At 44.3% G+C, this 17,522-nt stretch overlaps 1 protein-coding gene across 1 annotated transcript; it reads left to right on the forward strand.

Moving 5' to 3' along the window:
• On the forward strand, nt 1-17,068 carry nfatc2a (nuclear factor of activated T cells 2a). Its single transcript, XM_070839963.1, has 10 exons — nt 1-237; nt 640-1,573; nt 1,684-1,852; nt 4,014-4,216; nt 4,318-4,490; nt 6,300-6,440; nt 8,036-8,091; nt 8,223-8,355; nt 8,548-9,258; nt 15,056-17,068. The coding sequence occupies exons 1-10, from the start codon at nt 105-107 to the stop codon at nt 15,109-15,111; spliced, it is 2,709 nt and encodes a 902-aa protein (XP_070696064.1). The 5' UTR covers nt 1-104; the 3' UTR covers nt 15,112-17,068.
• The last annotated feature ends 454 nt before the right edge of the window (nt 17,069-17,522 follow it).

The raw sequence follows: 17,522 nt of genomic DNA on the forward strand, positions 1-17,522 counted from the left end.
CTTGAGCAGGTTCCCCAGATCCACATCAGCGCCGCAGCACCTCAGCCGCGTCCCCGTCGCTTCGCCTGAACTCGGAGGAGACGTTAGGAAACCACTTGAGACAGATGACCTCTTTTTACGACGAGAAAGACTTGGAGGAAGAGCTCAGTCGAGTCAACTGCCCTGATGAGGATTTGGAGTTTGAGTATTTGTTTGAATATGAACCACCTTGCAGCGACTTTGCTGCAGGAGATCAAGGTTTGTCCGCGGCTTCTTGGCAGCCCGAGCTGACTGCTCTCACTCTCTGTCAATATTGGAGATGATATACGGCCTGCAGTGTTTATTTGTGTGAATGAATATGAGCAACAGGAAGTGCATTTCTGGATGAAAGTTCTGTCACGAAGTAGCCATGTGAAAACAAAACATGTCAACATGAGGAAGCTCGTTTCAGTTGAAAGGGTTTTTATCTTATATCTTATGAGAATGAACTTGTAGATTTCGTCTACAGGTGAAGTCAAACTGAGGTGCACATCAGTTTTTGTGATGCATTGAGATAAAATGTTGTTGTTATTGCAATAACGGGAATATAACTCTTTGGCAACAATGATTGTGTGTGTGATGTGCGTTTTGTGCTGATGTTTCATCTTTCCTCTCCTGCAGATGACCCCAACCTTGCACCTCACAAAGTCCTCAGCCCTGAGTCTGAGCAGGTGTTCCCTCTGGGGGAGGCCTCTCCGTACGGCATCAAGTCCTGCAGTCCCTCCTACAGTGAACACGGCACTGAGGTTCTCTCGGGATATGAGAACCAGCAGGCCAGAAATTACCTGGACAGTACCCGGCCTGTAGGCCTGGCCCTGAGCCCGCGGATCGAAATCACCCCCTCCCGTGAGCACTACAACCATGGTCGGGACTCCCTGCAGAGCCACCACCTGAACATTAGCCCCAGACCCACCCTCACTGTGCCTGGCCATGAAAACCTTGCCTACCGTGAGCCCCAGTGCCTGAGTCCTGCCAGCAGCAACTCGTCCACCAGCTGGCACTCAGAGAGTTACTCCCCCTGGGCGTCTCCTTGCGTGTCCCCCAGCAGCGGCCAGAACCCCGGAGACCTGTGCCCCAGATTACAGAACATCCACACTGGCTCCCCGCGCACCTCCCCGGGCACCTCTCCTCGCACCAGCCTAGCCGAGGACGGCTGCCTGGGACCCCGATCGCCCTCCCCCAGACCTGGCTCCCGCTCCACCTCCCCGCAGGGCAAACGCACCTACGACATGTACAGGAATCCGACCTTGGCCCCTGGGCACCGCTCCCGCAGTCCCTCCCCCCACAGCGGCCATGAAGATCCCAACATAGGTGCCCACTATACACACAGCAGCCTCGCTGATGCCATGAATGGTTTTGGCAGCGGTCAGCCAGGCCTGGTGCCCACTAAAATAGTCAAGACGTCCAACCAGGTTTACACTTTGTACCCAGAGAACCACGTAGAAGGGAACTACTTGGTGTCCTGCGACCAGGACATAAAAAACAAACCTGCTGCAGAGCCTTTCTTTGTCATCCCCCCAATCTGGTCCAAGCCGCTGGTTTCCAGCATCTGCAGGTAAATAAACAGGAAGGCCAGGACTTATCCTATACGGCTCACACAAAGTTCACAAGACTTGAATGCTTTCATTGATCTCTACCCCTTTCTGTATCCCTCATGTTCTGCAGCATCCCCGTGGCTTCTCTCCCCCCGCTGGAATGGCCGATCCCCTGTCGCACCGACCAGTATGAACTCCACATTGATGTGCAGCCCAAGCCGCACCACAGAGCTCACTATGAGACAGAGGGGAGCAGGGGCGCAGTCAAAGCCCCCACAGGAGGACACCCTGTCGTGCAGGTAGGGCCAAGAACAAGGTTCGGTCAACACAGTATGTGATACCATTTAAATCAGCATCGAGTTACGATTTAACAAAGCAGTTTAAGCTGCTGAAAGAGGGCTTGTAGTCAGGCTTGTCCATTCAATTAAACTTCCAGTTTGAGAGCCTTAGGCAGTGTGTAATGGCATTTCCTACTCATTTTGCACCCAGTGGTGGTGGTGGTGGTGGTGGTGTTGTTGCCCAGGGTCAGCTGTATGAAAATGACTAACTATGTTAGATACACTGGCAACTTATGTAGCACCTTTCCTGTTTCTCACTTTCTGAAACAAAGCCTGGCCTAACCCCAGACAAATGACACACTGTAACCACCCCGTAGCCTCATGACAACCCTCAGAATTGAATTCAGGTCGTGCAGACTCTCTGAGTGTCTTTTTTTTTTTAGCCTTCCAGCTTGAAATAGTCTGCTGTTCTGCACCCTCACCCTCATGGTTTTAACCACACAAACAGATCTGTGTTCATGATGTCCCTCACTTCCTCTTACACACTTTTTTCTTAACTGTCTGGGTCTCGTATTAGGAAGCTGAATTAAAGTGTTGGAAAAACTCGGCCTCTCTAGATATGTAAAAAAAAAAAAAAGGAAAGAAAAGAAAAGTGCCTGTGGTTAAGATAATTGTAGATCAGGAAAAAAGTTTGCCATTACTCCTCTGACAGTCACAACATGGAATTCAAACACAGCGTGCTGAAATTAGTTGTGACACAGTTACAGCTGGCTGTGCTGTCCAAGAATAGGCTCAACTTCCCCTTCTCTGGGTTACCGTGGCAACATTTCAAAGCTGTTTTTGTTGGTGATAGTAGGGGCTTGTTGGAAATAAAGCTCCTCTCGCTTCTTTTCCATTTTCTGCCCATCCCCACAGGCCTCACCCTGAGGTCAGTTCTGCCTGGTTTGCCAGGCCAATCAGATGGTCAGGCCTGGCTAGCCACGGCTGCACTCCTTCACCTCATCTTTCCCTTCCTCTTCGCCTCCCTTGCTCTCCCTGTTTTTCCTTCTTCCCCTCTCTCTTTCTCTGAGCCTCGTACCCTCCACTTTTCCTACACTGCTCTCTGTCATGACTCACTGCTCCTGCCACTGCCATGACAACAGGCCCACTGCTCACATGGCCTGTTGAGTGTTTGCACTCAGCTTCCTCTGTTTTACTCTGTGTGTCAGCTACCTGGATGTGGAGCCAGCGCGCTCATTCATGTTGCCATAGTTTCTGCTCACATTCAGCAGCTGCTGTCAAGTCTGCCGGTTACATCCATTGAGATAATTTTTTTCTAAAACGTGACGGATGTGCTTGCTGTATGTAGTTTTTCTGATGACAAAAGAAACAGCCTTCTGCAGCTCTTTAAGAATTAAATAGTAATAATGTAGAAATACCGGTTTTAAATAGACGTCTCTGCCAATCACACTTACTGTTGTGACATTATCTGCAGGTAGGATAGTCAATAGAATATAAACACTAATGCTATTTTTTCAATACTCAAAAAGTGCAAAGTTACCTGTAGTGTTTGTTCTGCCACTCTGCAACAAACTCACTGTTACGTTCTGAAATAAAGGTTGCACGCCACGCTGTTTGCACAAAAACAGCATTTAGATGCAAGTTGATGCTTTGTGGTTTTTGCAGGTTTCCTCAGGAGACACTCTTTGGTTAAAAGTAGCAACCCTCTCTCCGTCTCTCTCCACTTCACCGCTTCACCTCTCTGCTACTCTACACTTCTGCAGCAAAGACATTAATAAAAAAAATTAAAAAAAAAAGAATGCCAAATGTGTCACTCAGGCTGGACGTTTACGACAGTTTCAGTTCTCCCAGTGAAAGTCAGGACCCCTCCAGTCATGAAACACAAGGCTGCTGGTTTCTGTTCAAGGCTGCAGAATGGAGACTCTTGCTTTTAGACGCGAGTCTGACACTGATTAGCCACCTCTGGGGGGAACAACATCTGGGAGAGTTAGAACAAGCGGCCATGGAGGAACACAAGCACTTTAACCCTTTAACCTCCTTCAATAAGATATAGTGAGTCAAAATGTGCTCTACCATATTGTTGAGCAGAAGGTTAAAGGGTTAAAGTGACTCAGACATTTCCCTCATTCATTAGTTCTGTTTCATCGCCTTAATGATAATCAGGATTTTTGTGTGCTTGCAGTTACATGGTTACAGAGGCAAGGAGCCTCTTGGCCTACAGATCTTCATTGGTACGGCCGATGAGCGCATCCTCAAGCCCCACGCCTTTTATCAAGTGCACCGCATCACTGGCAAGACAGTTACGACCACCAGCTTTGAGAAGATAATCAGCGGCACCAAAGTCCTGGAGATCCCCCTGGAGCCAAAGAACAACATGAAAGCAATGTGAGTGTAGAAAAATGTGCATTTGATCTCTGAATAATTTAATCTTCCCAATTAAACACTTAAAAAAAAATTTCTATTTACATATTTGTGCCTTCTCACAGAATCGACTGTGCTGGGATCCTGAAGCTCAGGAACGCCGACATCGAGCTGAGGAAGGGCGAGACGGACGTCGGTCGGAAAAACACCCGCGTTCGTCTGGTGTTCCGTGTGCACATACCTCAGCCTGGAGGACAGCACCTCTCTCTCCAAGTGGCCTCGCATCCTATCGAGTGCTGTAAGCAGCCACACAGAAAACACTTTCACAGTAGGATACTCTTTTTCTGATTTGAAACTATTTTGAACAGGAGGTAATGCTGTTGAAAATGGTTTTGACTCCTGATACAGTGAGTGCAGGCTTTATGAATTTACCAGTGTATGCTTTGTATGTTTTAACAAAACTTTACATTAAATAAACATTAAAACCCACATTCAAATGAGCTTGGAGCTGGGCTGATAGACCAGAGTCCTGCGCACAAAGACGTCTTTATGCTACCAGGGCTCCCATCCAGTCGGTGGGCGCTGCATGTTTCAGTGTCTGTGTTCTTGTTTGTATGTGTGCAGTAGTAAAGTCTGTGTTTGGGTACATCAGTGCATGTGTACACAGTGTTATTAAAGCAGCTGGTGTAATCAAAACTCAAACAAGAGGGCCCTTTATTTAGCTTTAACTAACACCCCGGTCAAAACACAACATCCATCATATCAGTGAGACAGGGGCCGCAAGCAATATGCTCCCGTCATATTGAGAATCATGACGCAGAATATAATATTGTTTTATAACAGCCGTTGAGCATGTGTTTTCTGATCACAGAGAGGGCAGAACAATAGTTAGTACCTGTCTGTCATGAGATGAACTTCAGAACAATCGGCAGCAGTTAAAACCAATCAAGCATGTCGTTGCTAACAACAGCACCTGCGATACATCTGTCAGGCCCGTTGATAAGCAGAGGGCGTGTTTGAGGAAGCAGGGCCCCTGCCGGTGTCATCTTCTTTGTTTTATCCGCCGGCGGTATAGTACGAAGGGACCCGCTCAAAGGTCACCGGGGGATTGTTTGTCGACACCTCGGCTCGAGTGTGGTGTTTCAGCTGAACTAATGGGTGGTAGTAGGCTACGAGATGAGAAAGCAACACTTAACACAGAGCACATTAAAACTGACACCTATAGTGACAATGTCTGTCTCAGCTTTTTTCCAATTCTTCAATGAAACTTTGATGCCCCTATTCCATCAAATAGAAACATCACAAAAATGACATATTTGCCATCGTTGGACACTTTTCAGATCTCCAACCCGTGACACGGTGCAATGTCTGACAGCACAGCACGACTTATTTAGTTCGTTTCTTTTTTTAGTTTAGTATTTATGTGTTTTATCAGACTGTGTCAGACAGTTGTTCCTCTTAGTTTGTCCCCTTCCTGTGCAGCATGCAGACCCAGACAACCTCTCACGTTACCTCCCCTAAGTTGTGAACTCACAGATTTGTATTGCCGCTTATTAAAACTGAAAGCGAGGGTTGTTGTTGGTGTTGAATGACTCAGCTTCAGCAACAGCATCACTTCTTGGTAACAGGTAGTTGTGCGCTTGGTCGTAAATCACTACATAAGCTTTCAAAAGTGTTACGTGTTTGCTCACTTAGGCTGCAGCCAACGATTGTTTTGATCATTGATTCATCTGTAGTTTTTTTTTTTATTGATTTTTTATTGATTTTTTTATATGCCCATCACAGCTCCTCAGAAGTGACTTTGATGACTTCAAATGTCTTTTTTTGTCCAACCAACAGTCCAAAAAAGCTCAAATATATTCAGTTTACAATGATAAAAATCAGAGAAAAGCAGAAGATCCGCACATTGGAGGAAGTGAATAGAGGGTTTCTGTCAATGACTGAAACAGTTGATTTATTATTAATATTAATAGTTTCTAATCGTTTTAGCTCTACCCTAGTTACACGCTGGTTTATGTGCTTCGTGTTCTTCTAACGTGAGTGTGCAAGAGCAGATGTAACCACTGTAAATGTAACATGCCGCTTCAATGTGTGTGTGTCCCGGCAGCCCAGCGTTCAGCACATGAGCTTCCCATGGTGGAGAAGCAGGACATAGACAGCTGCTCTGCTCTGGGAGGCCAGCAGATGATCCTGACCGGACAGAACTTCAGCTCCGACTCCAAGGTTATCTTTATGGAGAAAACTCAGGGTGAGTGGCGTCAAATCACATCGTCCCCCATCATCAATCACAACCTATGAGAAAGAATCATTTCTTATCACTGAAAAAGATTTTTTTTTCTAGACTTTCATAAAGACATGCATTACCCGGAATCCAAACCTATGACTGAATCCATGAAATCTTTATGGTCTGTGCATCTGTGAAGTTGTGCCATTGCACAACATAGTGTCACAGCTGCATCACAGCACAAGCAATACTGAATGACTCATAAGTATCTCCGTCTGTGCAGCACATTCATGGCTTTCACGTTTCACCACCATCGTTAGTATAGAGGAGTTATTTGCATGATCCAAATGTTAACAGTGCAGCGGCACTTCCTTTTGCCCTTTTCTTCCTCACGGACTTCCATGGCCCTTTTGTTGTGTTATTAATAGTTGTGTGTGTGGCTTGAAAAGTTGTTTCATGTACATGCTCTGGTTCACACTTAATTGCATCAGGGTGGAACCAGAGGATGTCCATTAATGGTGGCGAAATACAGTTTTTTCTTATGTAATGTTAGTATTATGTAATGTTAGTATGGGTGATTGACTTCCATTGAAATTTAGAAGCCAAAATGTAGTGGTCTCTGTGGTCAGTCCACCGATTCTCGTTGTGAACCTCTAGCTGTTGCGTGGGGTGGACAGTTATGTTAAAATACTTATGTTTGCTGATATTGTGACTCACAGACTCCACTGCTGTCTGGGAGCGGAGTGCTTGGCTTTTTAAATGCAGCCGCTCCACAGGCTAACTCAACTAAAACTTGACATGCCCCAAGTTTTTTTCTCTGGGGTTCCCTGCCGCTGTGTTACGACACACCACAGTAATGGATAGTAAGACAGACGGAAAAAGAAATCTTACTAAGAGGGATTGCCATTGTTTTGGAGAGTTTCTGTATGACACAAAGTTCTGGACCAGTGCAGCTGTGAAATCCCTCTGAATGAGAGACAGCTGCCTCTGGCTGGAGCTCCCCTGGCTCTTGTGCTCGGACTGGGAGGGTTGTACGGAGTGAAGGAAAGCTTTCCCGGCCAAGTCAAGTCTGCTCAGGCTTCTCCTTTCCACCTCCACACACACAATTATCTCCCGAGGGAGCACAAGCGTCGGGGTATCCCTGAGAATAGAATTGCAACAAAACGCAAACAAATACAAACGCTAAGAAAGCAGTAGTCATCACGTCTTGTAAGTGACGTGGAGAGAGTTGATCATAAAAGTACGAAGAAAAGTTGGCAAGATGCGTGGAATCCCCCTTCCTCCTGCTGACTCATTTAAGCCATGTGTTTTTAATTTACAGTTTGACAGAGGCCTTCCCACCTACAGCAGCATTTAAACAGAACTCGCTGCAGCACATGTCGTGTTTGGACATACGGAGTTTGCATTTAGGAGCACATTTTCTTTTCTATTTTTGCACCTAAATGACATCATAAATGTAACCTGAAAGCAAATTAAAAAATGCTTCGAAAATACAAAGAATTCAAAATAAGGGGATGTCTCGATTGGTTAGGAAGACTTGCAGAATTGTACCTCTGACTAGTACATCTTAAAATGATCTGCAGAGTTAATTACCACATTGTTTCTTTACTTCTTTCTAGATGGGCAGCAAATCTGGGAAATGGAAGCAACAGTGGACAAAGATAAGAGCCAGCCTGTACGTATTTTACACCAGACTGCTCCTTAAACACAAACACATCATACCAAACATGTCAGCTGTCATGATCTAGTAGTTCAGTTCAAGCAAAAAGAATCAGTTTCAGTACATAATAGAGCTTTGTCTTGCAGAGTATGCTGTTTGTGGAAGTGCCTTCCTATCGAGACACGTCTGTCTGCCACGCTGCCAAAGTGAACTTCTATGTGATTAACGGCAAGAGGAAGCGCAGCCAGCCTCAACATTTCACCTACACACCACTGGCATGTAAGAATGCTGCTCAGCCTCTTCGTGGTATGCTTGCTTCATACTGTAGGACTTGAGTATAAAGAGATTATATAATGTTTATCATTATTGTGAGTACATAGAAGATCTTCAGAGAAAATGATTATTAAAGTACACAATACTTCCTCTCAGTATGTTTACATCCTTCCCTATGATTTTTCAACTTCCTTGCAGCTCCGTCCATCAAGGCAGAGCCTATAGATGAGTATGAAGTAGACCACATGGGTTTTGCCATGCCTCAGATCTTAGGCTTATCACCTCATTCCTACTACCATAGCCCACGCAGCGTGCTCCATCCAGACAACGGCCTGTTCTCTGGCATGGCCTCCTGTCAGCGTCTCAGCTCCAGCCTTCCAAGCCAAGATGCACGTTTCCAGCAGCAGAGCCCGGCCATCGTGTACTCCCGCGGGGGCAAGGGCCTGAGCGGCAGCCCTGGTCTTTCTCAGCAGACTGGAGGGATGATGCCTGACCCCCACCGGTCGGTCCTGGTTCACACAGGCTCCCCGGCACAGTCTTTAGGTCCCATCGGTGCAGGTCAGCACCCTTCCATCATCCAATTCTCCCCCACCAACCACCAACAACTTCTTCGGGCAGGAGACCCTCAGGCTCTCACTGCTCCGCAGCCCGACAGCCAGCAGATCATCTACTGTGATGGCTATTCCCCACAGGCAGTCGCCTCGCACTCGCCCACTCCCCCCCAGGCTCAGGCGGCAGTGACCCACCCTCAGCACTATCCCACTGTGATCCAGCAGCAGCCCTACACGCAGAAGGGTCACCAGAAAGGCCGCGCTCCCCCTGGCACGGGGCAGATGGAGGCTCCAGGAGATGGACAGAGGAGGGTGACGGTCAAGGAGGAGAACTTGGACCAGGCCTACCTAGATGATGGTGAGTGTAAGTTACTGCTTTTATACTCTGTGTGAGTGTTTGATGTGTCATTCAGTGTGTGTTTTTATCAGTGTGTAAGTGTACTGAGGTGAAAAAGAGCAGGAAGACAAGTGATGGATGTGTGCAATTCCCTTTTTTTGAAAGAGATGGATGATAAGACCTGCTAACAGAGATATGACTTTTCCTAAGAACAATTCAAGGATATTTACAATATCTGCGCCATCTCCTTTGCACACACCCCGATGTGATCTATGTGCTATAGTATCCCTCTGAACAAAGCCAACCGAACAAGCTCACACTGTTAAAACAATCCACGCCAGGAGGTGTACTTATGTTCCACTCAAGGTGGAAATAACAGGGATTATGAGTCATATGTTTATACTAATGCTTGTCAACCTCATTACCCTCTGACAGAATTAATGTCAGGCCAGCAGCAGGCAGGAGGCTGAACCTCTTCCTTGCTTTGGAGTTAAAGGTTCTCCAAACTAGATTATGTTTTGCAATAAAATGACTGATACAGTGTACATTATTTTTCTATTCTTTGGTCAGTGTCAGCCAGGGGACATTTAAAGGCAGTCTGAGGTTGTCAGCACGCTGCTTCATTCATCACCGTTCGTTCGGCTGGTCGCAGGGGTCCGTCTGGCACCGCCACACATCAGGAAATTAGCTTTTTTTCTCGCTCCCTCACATGAAAGACAGAGAGGGAGGGAGAAAAAAGTGTCACTCTCCTGACCGCCTGGACATGTTGACACTGTTATGAAGTGAAAAACAACTTCCATGGCAACCATTGTCAAACAGTGGAACGGGCTGCCTGGGAGAGCTGGGGAAAGCCTCTTTGTTTGTTATAGTTGGCCAGGGCTGCTCCTTGGCCTTATGCCCCTCGATTCTGTGGGGGAACCCACCAGAGGATTAGCTTTTTTTCCGACCACGGGATTCTGCCAATCTGGCACAAGAAATTCCTATTTGCAGCTGCTCCCCTCCAGAAATCCAGCTTGATCCCTGTAAGATAGCGGGAGGGTGGAGGGTAGTTTGCAGGAAAAGGGAAGGGGCCGTGCGTGTATGTGTGTGTTTCAATGGAAAAAATGAAACGAAGAAAAAAAGGCCAGCAATGGAATTTGTGTTTTTTGGATGGAACTTGCAGGGTTTCCCTCCGCAGTAAACAGCAACAGGGCTGTGAGTTGGTGAATTAACAAGGAGTCGGAGGAACAGTCAAAACTGGGCCTCCTGTTTGATCCTCCTATCCTCATAAGCTGATGACGGCCAGTCAGCTTCCCAAGGTGCCTCTGCATCTTTGTTCAATTTTAGTTTTTATTCAAAGAGCACATAAACTTTTCCCTGGAAACCTCATAAAAACTAATTGCAAAATTAGCAGGTACTTCTTTGTAAGCCCCTTCTTTTATCCCGAGAACTACAGGCGATTATATGATTTTAGAACAACCACATAATGATCGGTGCTTCTGTAATACAGCGTCCCTGAATGCTAAAAGCTCATTTATAATGCATTAGTAGCTGCAGTTGAATGGTGTGCCCCCTGCTTATCACTCCTACAGGTGATAATCCACCTACCCACATCACCGAATGAGGAAAAAAGGGGGGACTTCCCGATATTCAAAATATTTTTCTCAGACAAAGGGTGAGAAGATAAGTGTGGTCAGAAAAAATCCCCCTGTACTCGACTGTAAAGATGTTGAGGCATGATCCTGACCGAGCTGGGACGATCAAACGCATTTTGGGCAAAGTGAGATTGTCAACATTACTCATCGAGTTATGTGTTTCAGTTTGTAGTCATTTTTGAAAAAGGGGTGAAGCCACATCCTGGTATCGTCACAGGGATGCGGTTGAAAACTGTCACATCTCCGAGGTGCCTGAACTATGTCAACTTTTGTGAAGAGAGTTAAAATGAAAGTCAGGTAGTCTCCCCCCCCGGAGAGGGTTTGTATCTTGTTCAAGTCCCCATGCCTTATGCTGGTGCCCAAGTCTGTTGGCTGATATTAGTATCAGTTTATTTATTCATTTATGTATTTATTCAATCTGTTCAACTGGAAAAAAGATACCTGCACTGCCTTAGGGACCACAAAAGGCCAAGAATGTCTGGCATAGCTCACTTTGTGCCAGTTAGTTGGTGAAAACAGTATAAGAGCGACTGGCATAGCCTACAGAGGCTAAGAGTGACAGATTTAGTGGGTGTGGAAAAGCCCAGAGGCAGTGGAGCAGCTGAAATTGTTCCAGCAGGTAGAGATCAGGGCAGGAGAGATAAAGCACACAGCAACAGCCTGGTGGACACGCATTAGTCTCAGCTCACTTCCATCCCATTTCAAAGGCTTAATCAAATACACAACGTGCTACAACTGTAGTGATGAGTGCATGACAACTTGTATTGCTTAATTTACAGTGTGCTAGTGGTTTTGATAAGTTCCTATGTCGATTAAAGTGTTTGTCAGCCCATTAAAGAGCAGGTACTCTAAAACAATACTTACATGTCCATATGCACATTGACTGGTCCTTCACTTCATACGGCTAAATGCAATCACACTATAAAACAAGGTCTGAATCCACAGGTCTCAAGGCTGCGCTGTGCATGGAGGTAATCCAACATGCACATGATAAGTTGGTGTAATGTTGATCATGTGTGCACCATCTTGATTTGTGTAATTAGCTAATTAGCACTAAAGATAGAGAACAGCTGTGGGTGGCAGGAATGTCATTAGTTGCAGGTATTTGGTCATAAACCACAGTACAAGACAGATTGAAACTTTGGCCTGTTGATGGTGCGAGAGGAAAAGTCAGAGAGTCACCAAAGTCATGAGAGTTCATCCTCTGGGAATCATGAATGTGAAGACATTTAATTGCTATTTGTGAAGTCTCTCAGATCAAGTGGGTCTACACTTAGTTAGTCTAAACTTCAGTCTTATTAGTTTAGTGCAAAATTCCCCCTTTTCCCATGGACACCGTTGCTTATCTGTGGATACACAAAGTGGGAAATGCACTTAAAAGACTGTAGTATTAGAAATATCTAAGGCTCGTCTAGAGCGCGATTACAGAGAGCAGGATCTGTAACCAATACCTCTTTATCCGAGCATATGGGTGTGTGAACATTGTTTGAGGACAGACTTGAAAAAATGTGACCACTGACGCACCGGATCTGTGGTTAGCTTGGTGGCTTGCTTTCACGTCCACTTACTCTACTCTCTCTTTTCTCTCTATGGTTTTCAGCTTCATGCTGTCATTGCGATCCCTCATCAGCCCCAGTCGAATCTGTCCAGCTATACACAACTCATGAACTTACTGTACACCTTTCTACACACAAACACGTACGCCGACACTGTATTAACATGCAAATACTTGCAGACACACACATTCCAGCTCGCAGCAGGCAGTGCACAGCGACTGAGTCAGCCACTGTACAGGTTGTCTCTCTCTCCTCCTACCGTCGGCAAACAGTGCAGCTCATTGGTGCAGAACTCAGAAGCCAGACACTCACCTATTGAAGAGACTAGCCCAAGTGTTCCCCGGGCCAGCCTCAAACAGCCAGTCTGTGCCAACCCTTCATTAGATTCAGTAAAGCCCCACTGTATGTTGCCCCACTGCGGCGCTCCTGCTGCTTCTCTAAGCTTGTTTTATGCTCAGGAAAAAACCCTGTGGCACCGCTGGGGAGATGAAAGTTTCTTTAAGGCATTAGGTGTCAGAGGGAATTCCACTACAGACTAAAATAAACAGCGGCGCTGATGTTGTGACGACAGCAGGGCACCCAGTTTGGCTGCTCCTGTAGTTTTGCAACTCTCAGATGCTGCTCTGGCTATAAAATGTGTTCAGTGTCGAGCTGCTGTAACGGGTTGTTTCCCTTTCACATCTGCAAATGATCAGATAGGCGGGCAGTGGGAGAGACAAAGAGAAGGAGAGACGGACAAAGATGGGTCTGTTGGATAGAAGAGGATCCCTGTCTCGTTACTTAATTAGGTTTCAAAACTCCTCACTGCAGTTATGGGCCCCTGACTTCATCATGTTAATTAGATATAATATCCGCTATCCGTTGCTTTTAATTGCAACACCTGATTGCTGGTCTTCAATAAGAATATGCCCTTACCCCTCAACAGTTACCTTTTTGAAGCAAACTTTGCAGCGAGCTTCCTTCCACACTCTGCCATCTGCTTAGAGATGCTGCTGCGTGGGCGGGAGATGGTGTCTGATTTCATTTTACATGCGTTTTAATAGTTGCACCCTCTTTCATGCTTCTGTGTAAATCAAGGTTTTAGACAGAGCTAACACAATCTGATTGAATGAAATTCCCCTGTCTCTAAAATAAGGCAGTGCATTCAGCATTTTGTACAGCTGCTGGTTCTTTCAGTGGCAAATCAACTTTGTGTCTTGACATTTTGTCACCTTTCATTCATCATGCTGAGCTTCAGGAGACAGTTCGTCTTATTAACTGTCTTGCCAAGAGTAGCAATAGATGAGAAAATCAATTCCACTGTCATTTCTGTTGAATGTGAGGCCACAGCCAGCAGCCGATTAGCCTAGCTTAGTTTAGCTTAAAGACTGGAAATGGAGGAAGCGGCTAGCTAGCCTTGCTCTATCAAAAAACTTCTAAAGCTAATAACTAATTAATATCTATCGAACTAACTGATTAACATCGTATTTCCTTGTTGTTTCTTTACATAACAATAAATGAAGTGTAAAGATGAGCTAGCCAAGCTAGCTGTTTCCCCCCAGTGTCCAGTCTTTATGCTAAGCTAAGCTAATCGACTGCTGGATGTGGCTTCATATTTAGCTTTAGTTTTCTCTTCCAGCTCTTCACAAGAAAGCAAATAAGCATGTTTCCTAAATTGTTGAACTTTTGAACACAACAGGAACAACACTTTCAGAAAGTTTTTTTTTTTTTAAACTTCTAAATGCTAATATTCAGATTTCAGCACATACATGTTTAACTTTAGTCGACTAACTCAATCCCAAAGTGTAGCCTGTTACCATGCTTACAAAATCACAGACATTATGTGCTCTGAAACGACTTGGTTAGAGGCAAAAAGCTTTTTTGGCCCACTTTGAAATACTTACATTACTCATCGACCCTAATGAGTTCCCTGAGGCACAGTGGAAGTGGTGGCACCAGCCTATAATGTCTCCGGGTGCCAGTGTACACAGACAGACGCACAGTAGGCTTCCAGGCCTGCGCTCCCAGATAAACACCAGCTCCGTACGGGCGCTGTGGGATATCTGGAGACACGACATGTCTCACATTCCCGTCATTCCCTCCCGCTCAATGCACAGGTACCTGTTGGTAGCAGTATACCACTGTATACAGTATATCTACAGCCTGACAGTCGCAGGTACTTTCACTTCCTCTTTATTTAGTTGCTTGGATTTTTATCGACAACAACCCTATAAATACCTGCGTGTTGGCAGATATAAATGTCAATCATTTAATGCAGGAATTCACAGGTTTTGTGCACACCGTGGTTCTATTTTTAGAAGCATGACACTGAAAGTTTCCATTTCAACCTCCTTCCTCTTCTGTTGATGCATATACACACACTTGTGATCGTCCCAGCAACAGGAAGTAATCGCTCATAGGCTCTTGTATAGCTCTACCTCTAGTGGTCACTCAACATTAATGCAGCCTTTATCTGCCGTCCAACGGTGTCCTGCACATAACACCTCTCTGATTTTATTCCTGAAATGTTGTTGACAGTCTCACTTTTTAATGCTGGCAGAAGGCTTCTGTTTAAGCAGTATTTTTGAATTCTATTGTGAAAACAGCTTGTCACTCTCTTAAGGTATCTCTCCTGTCTTTGCTTTACAGTGAATGAGATCATAAGAAAGGATCTGACGGGCGTTCAGGCCAGAGGGCAAACATAGAGGAGGGACCCGGGAGCAGGAAATGACATCACCCCCCCACCACCACCACCCCCCCCATCCCTGACACACACACACAGACAGACAAACACACGTCTTCAACCTTCCAGTGAGGTGACGCACATCCACCGACAATCAGACCTTCTCTTCCTCGTTTTCTTTACCCAGAGAAACAGAAATATCAGCTGCCGGCTGCTGTGTTTGCTTTGGATGCTTTCCTGAAATAAACTGTTTCATTTGGCAAACAGAAGGATTCATGTCACCCGTCACGTCAACACAAGCGCACGCATCGGTTTGATTTCCAACGAACCGATGAAGAACAACAGGGGAATGTGCCTTATTGTTTTAAATTATTTCCTGGTCGAAATTACGCAGCTTGTTGTTTCAAAGGCGTAAATAGATAAAATGCAGAGAAATTATCTTGTCTCTGTGAATTTGGTTGGTCAACAAAGCAAAAAATTCAGCCCAAATACGATATATCCAATATTTCTTGTGGTCAAAAGCTTTTTGTTTAATTCTTCTTGCACAAAGTTTGTATTCTGTCTGTGTGTAACTTGTAGTTTTACATGAAAAGATTGTGCTATAGCTTACATGCTGATCATCTCATTTTAAGTGCAGTTTTCTAATTAAAGTGAAGCGCACACTGCCTTAACGAATGAACTCTTGTGACACCTCCTAATATGCACTGTTTATAATAACAGGGGGTCAATGTTAGTACTTTTTTATATAGTGTTTGAGTCATGTGAATAATAGTACCATTTTATATTCGTAAAATATATATTGCATCATATTCAGGTGATAATGCCAAAGTGGCTTCACAGGGGCCTGTGATGCTACACAGATAGCATGGGTCTACATTTTTAAATGATTTCAATGCTCATGTTTTTTTTGTTTTTTTTTTCATCTTGTATTGAAAATTATTTTTAAATGTATCTTATGCAAGCTGAAGTGAGAGATTTTGTACCTTCAAATTTAAAGGGGGTCCTCTTGCTTTTTTAATTCTGTTTTTGTGTATTTTATTTGTACTGTTCTTAAAGTTGATTCTAATTACATCTGTGGCTGCGTCCACAGTCTAAACCAGAATATCCCAAAGCTCATACTGCGTCAATCCATAATGACAATCAGTATACTCAAAGCTGAATACCTGCCTATGCCTCATTTTTGCTGATGTAAAGAGCATACGTTTTATTCTCTATAACTGTTATTTTACTTTATACACACTGTAAGTACATAGTGTGTATAACCCATGCTTGCTTTGATGAGAAAAAAAAGCAGGAGTTTAAAAACATATTTTTCTAATCTTGTAACATCTCACTGAAAGAATTGGAGTACTTTAAAAGTGCCAAGTTCCATTTGTATGATTGCAAAGAGGAAAATGTTGCAAGTGTTGTTAAGCAGTAAAAGCAAAATATTGGAAGTAAAATGGAAGACTGAATCTCAGTGTAGTTTATATGGATCTTTTTGACAGATTATATTTTGTAAGATTAGTGAGGCTAATATACATCTATTAATGATATTTCTCGCTGAGCCAGTACAGCACAAGTGCATTTGACATTTCTTGAATGTAACCGATATTAAATAGTTTTGCCCCTTTTCTGTAAATATTAGATATAAAGTGTGATTGTCCACGTGTTACGATTACGTTTGTGTAGACTAAACCAGAAACAGTTTGTTGATGTATCTTTTACCTGTCTCGTGTGCTCGTAATATACACAATGTTATAGTCAGCATCTTATCTTTTATCTGTTTTATTACAATGCATTATTTTACAATCTTTAAGGAAATCTTTGGTAATGAAAAAGGTTCTTAATACTGTCTTATTTTATTTTTCTGTGTTGATAGCTGTCATGTATTTGTTTCAATTTTGAGTTTGCTACACTTTGTGCCTCCTTAAAAAGTCTCAGTTTCATGCTATTTTTGTATCTTTAAAAGTAGCAATAAATAATAACCATATACATCACGATTGTCCTTGTTTTCATGTATTATTTCCTCTGCATTTACTCTCATGAATGAATGAATATTCAAGCTGCTGAGCCCAGAACATTAAAGATTCTGGGCTCTGGGTTTCATGTCTCAAAGAGTCACTCTTCACTCTCTACGTTCCCAGTTATGAGCAAAATAGAAGAATTAGTAGACCCACAGTAGACAGTGACTCATCAAGTGCTCTGCTCCTGTCCTGAGCAGACAGACCAAACATGTTTGTTTAGAATTTACACAACATGAAAATATTTAGAACTTTAACCTAGTAAAAAAGACGTGCTGTATACATAGGCACACGTGTCCACGTACAGTACACACACACACACACACACAGTTTCAAACCCCATTCCTCCCCCAAATAGCAAATAACAGCAAAAAGGGACTCACAAGCCTGGAGGCTGTAGTTGCTATGGAGACAGCGTGTTTGGTGCCTG

The sequence above is a fragment of the Pempheris klunzingeri genome, chromosome 11, assembly GCF_042242105.1.
Source record: "Pempheris klunzingeri isolate RE-2024b chromosome 11, fPemKlu1.hap1, whole genome shotgun sequence".
In the NCBI taxonomy this organism is placed as follows: domain Eukaryota; kingdom Metazoa; phylum Chordata; class Actinopteri; order Acropomatiformes; family Pempheridae; genus Pempheris; species Pempheris klunzingeri.

Excerpts from the sequence above, each read along its gene's own strand:
- nfatc2a (XM_070839963.1), top strand. The coding sequence starts at position 105 with ATGACCTCTTTTTACGACGAGAAAGACTTGGAGGAAGAGCTCAGTCGA. Across the intron at positions 238-639 it reads CTTTGCTGCAGGAGATCAAG|ATGACCCCAACCTTGCACCT; the intron begins GTTTGTCCGCGG and ends CCTCTCCTGCAG. Across the intron at positions 6,441-8,035 it reads CTTTATGGAGAAAACTCAGG|ATGGGCAGCAAATCTGGGAA; the intron begins GTGAGTGGCGTC and ends ACTTCTTTCTAG.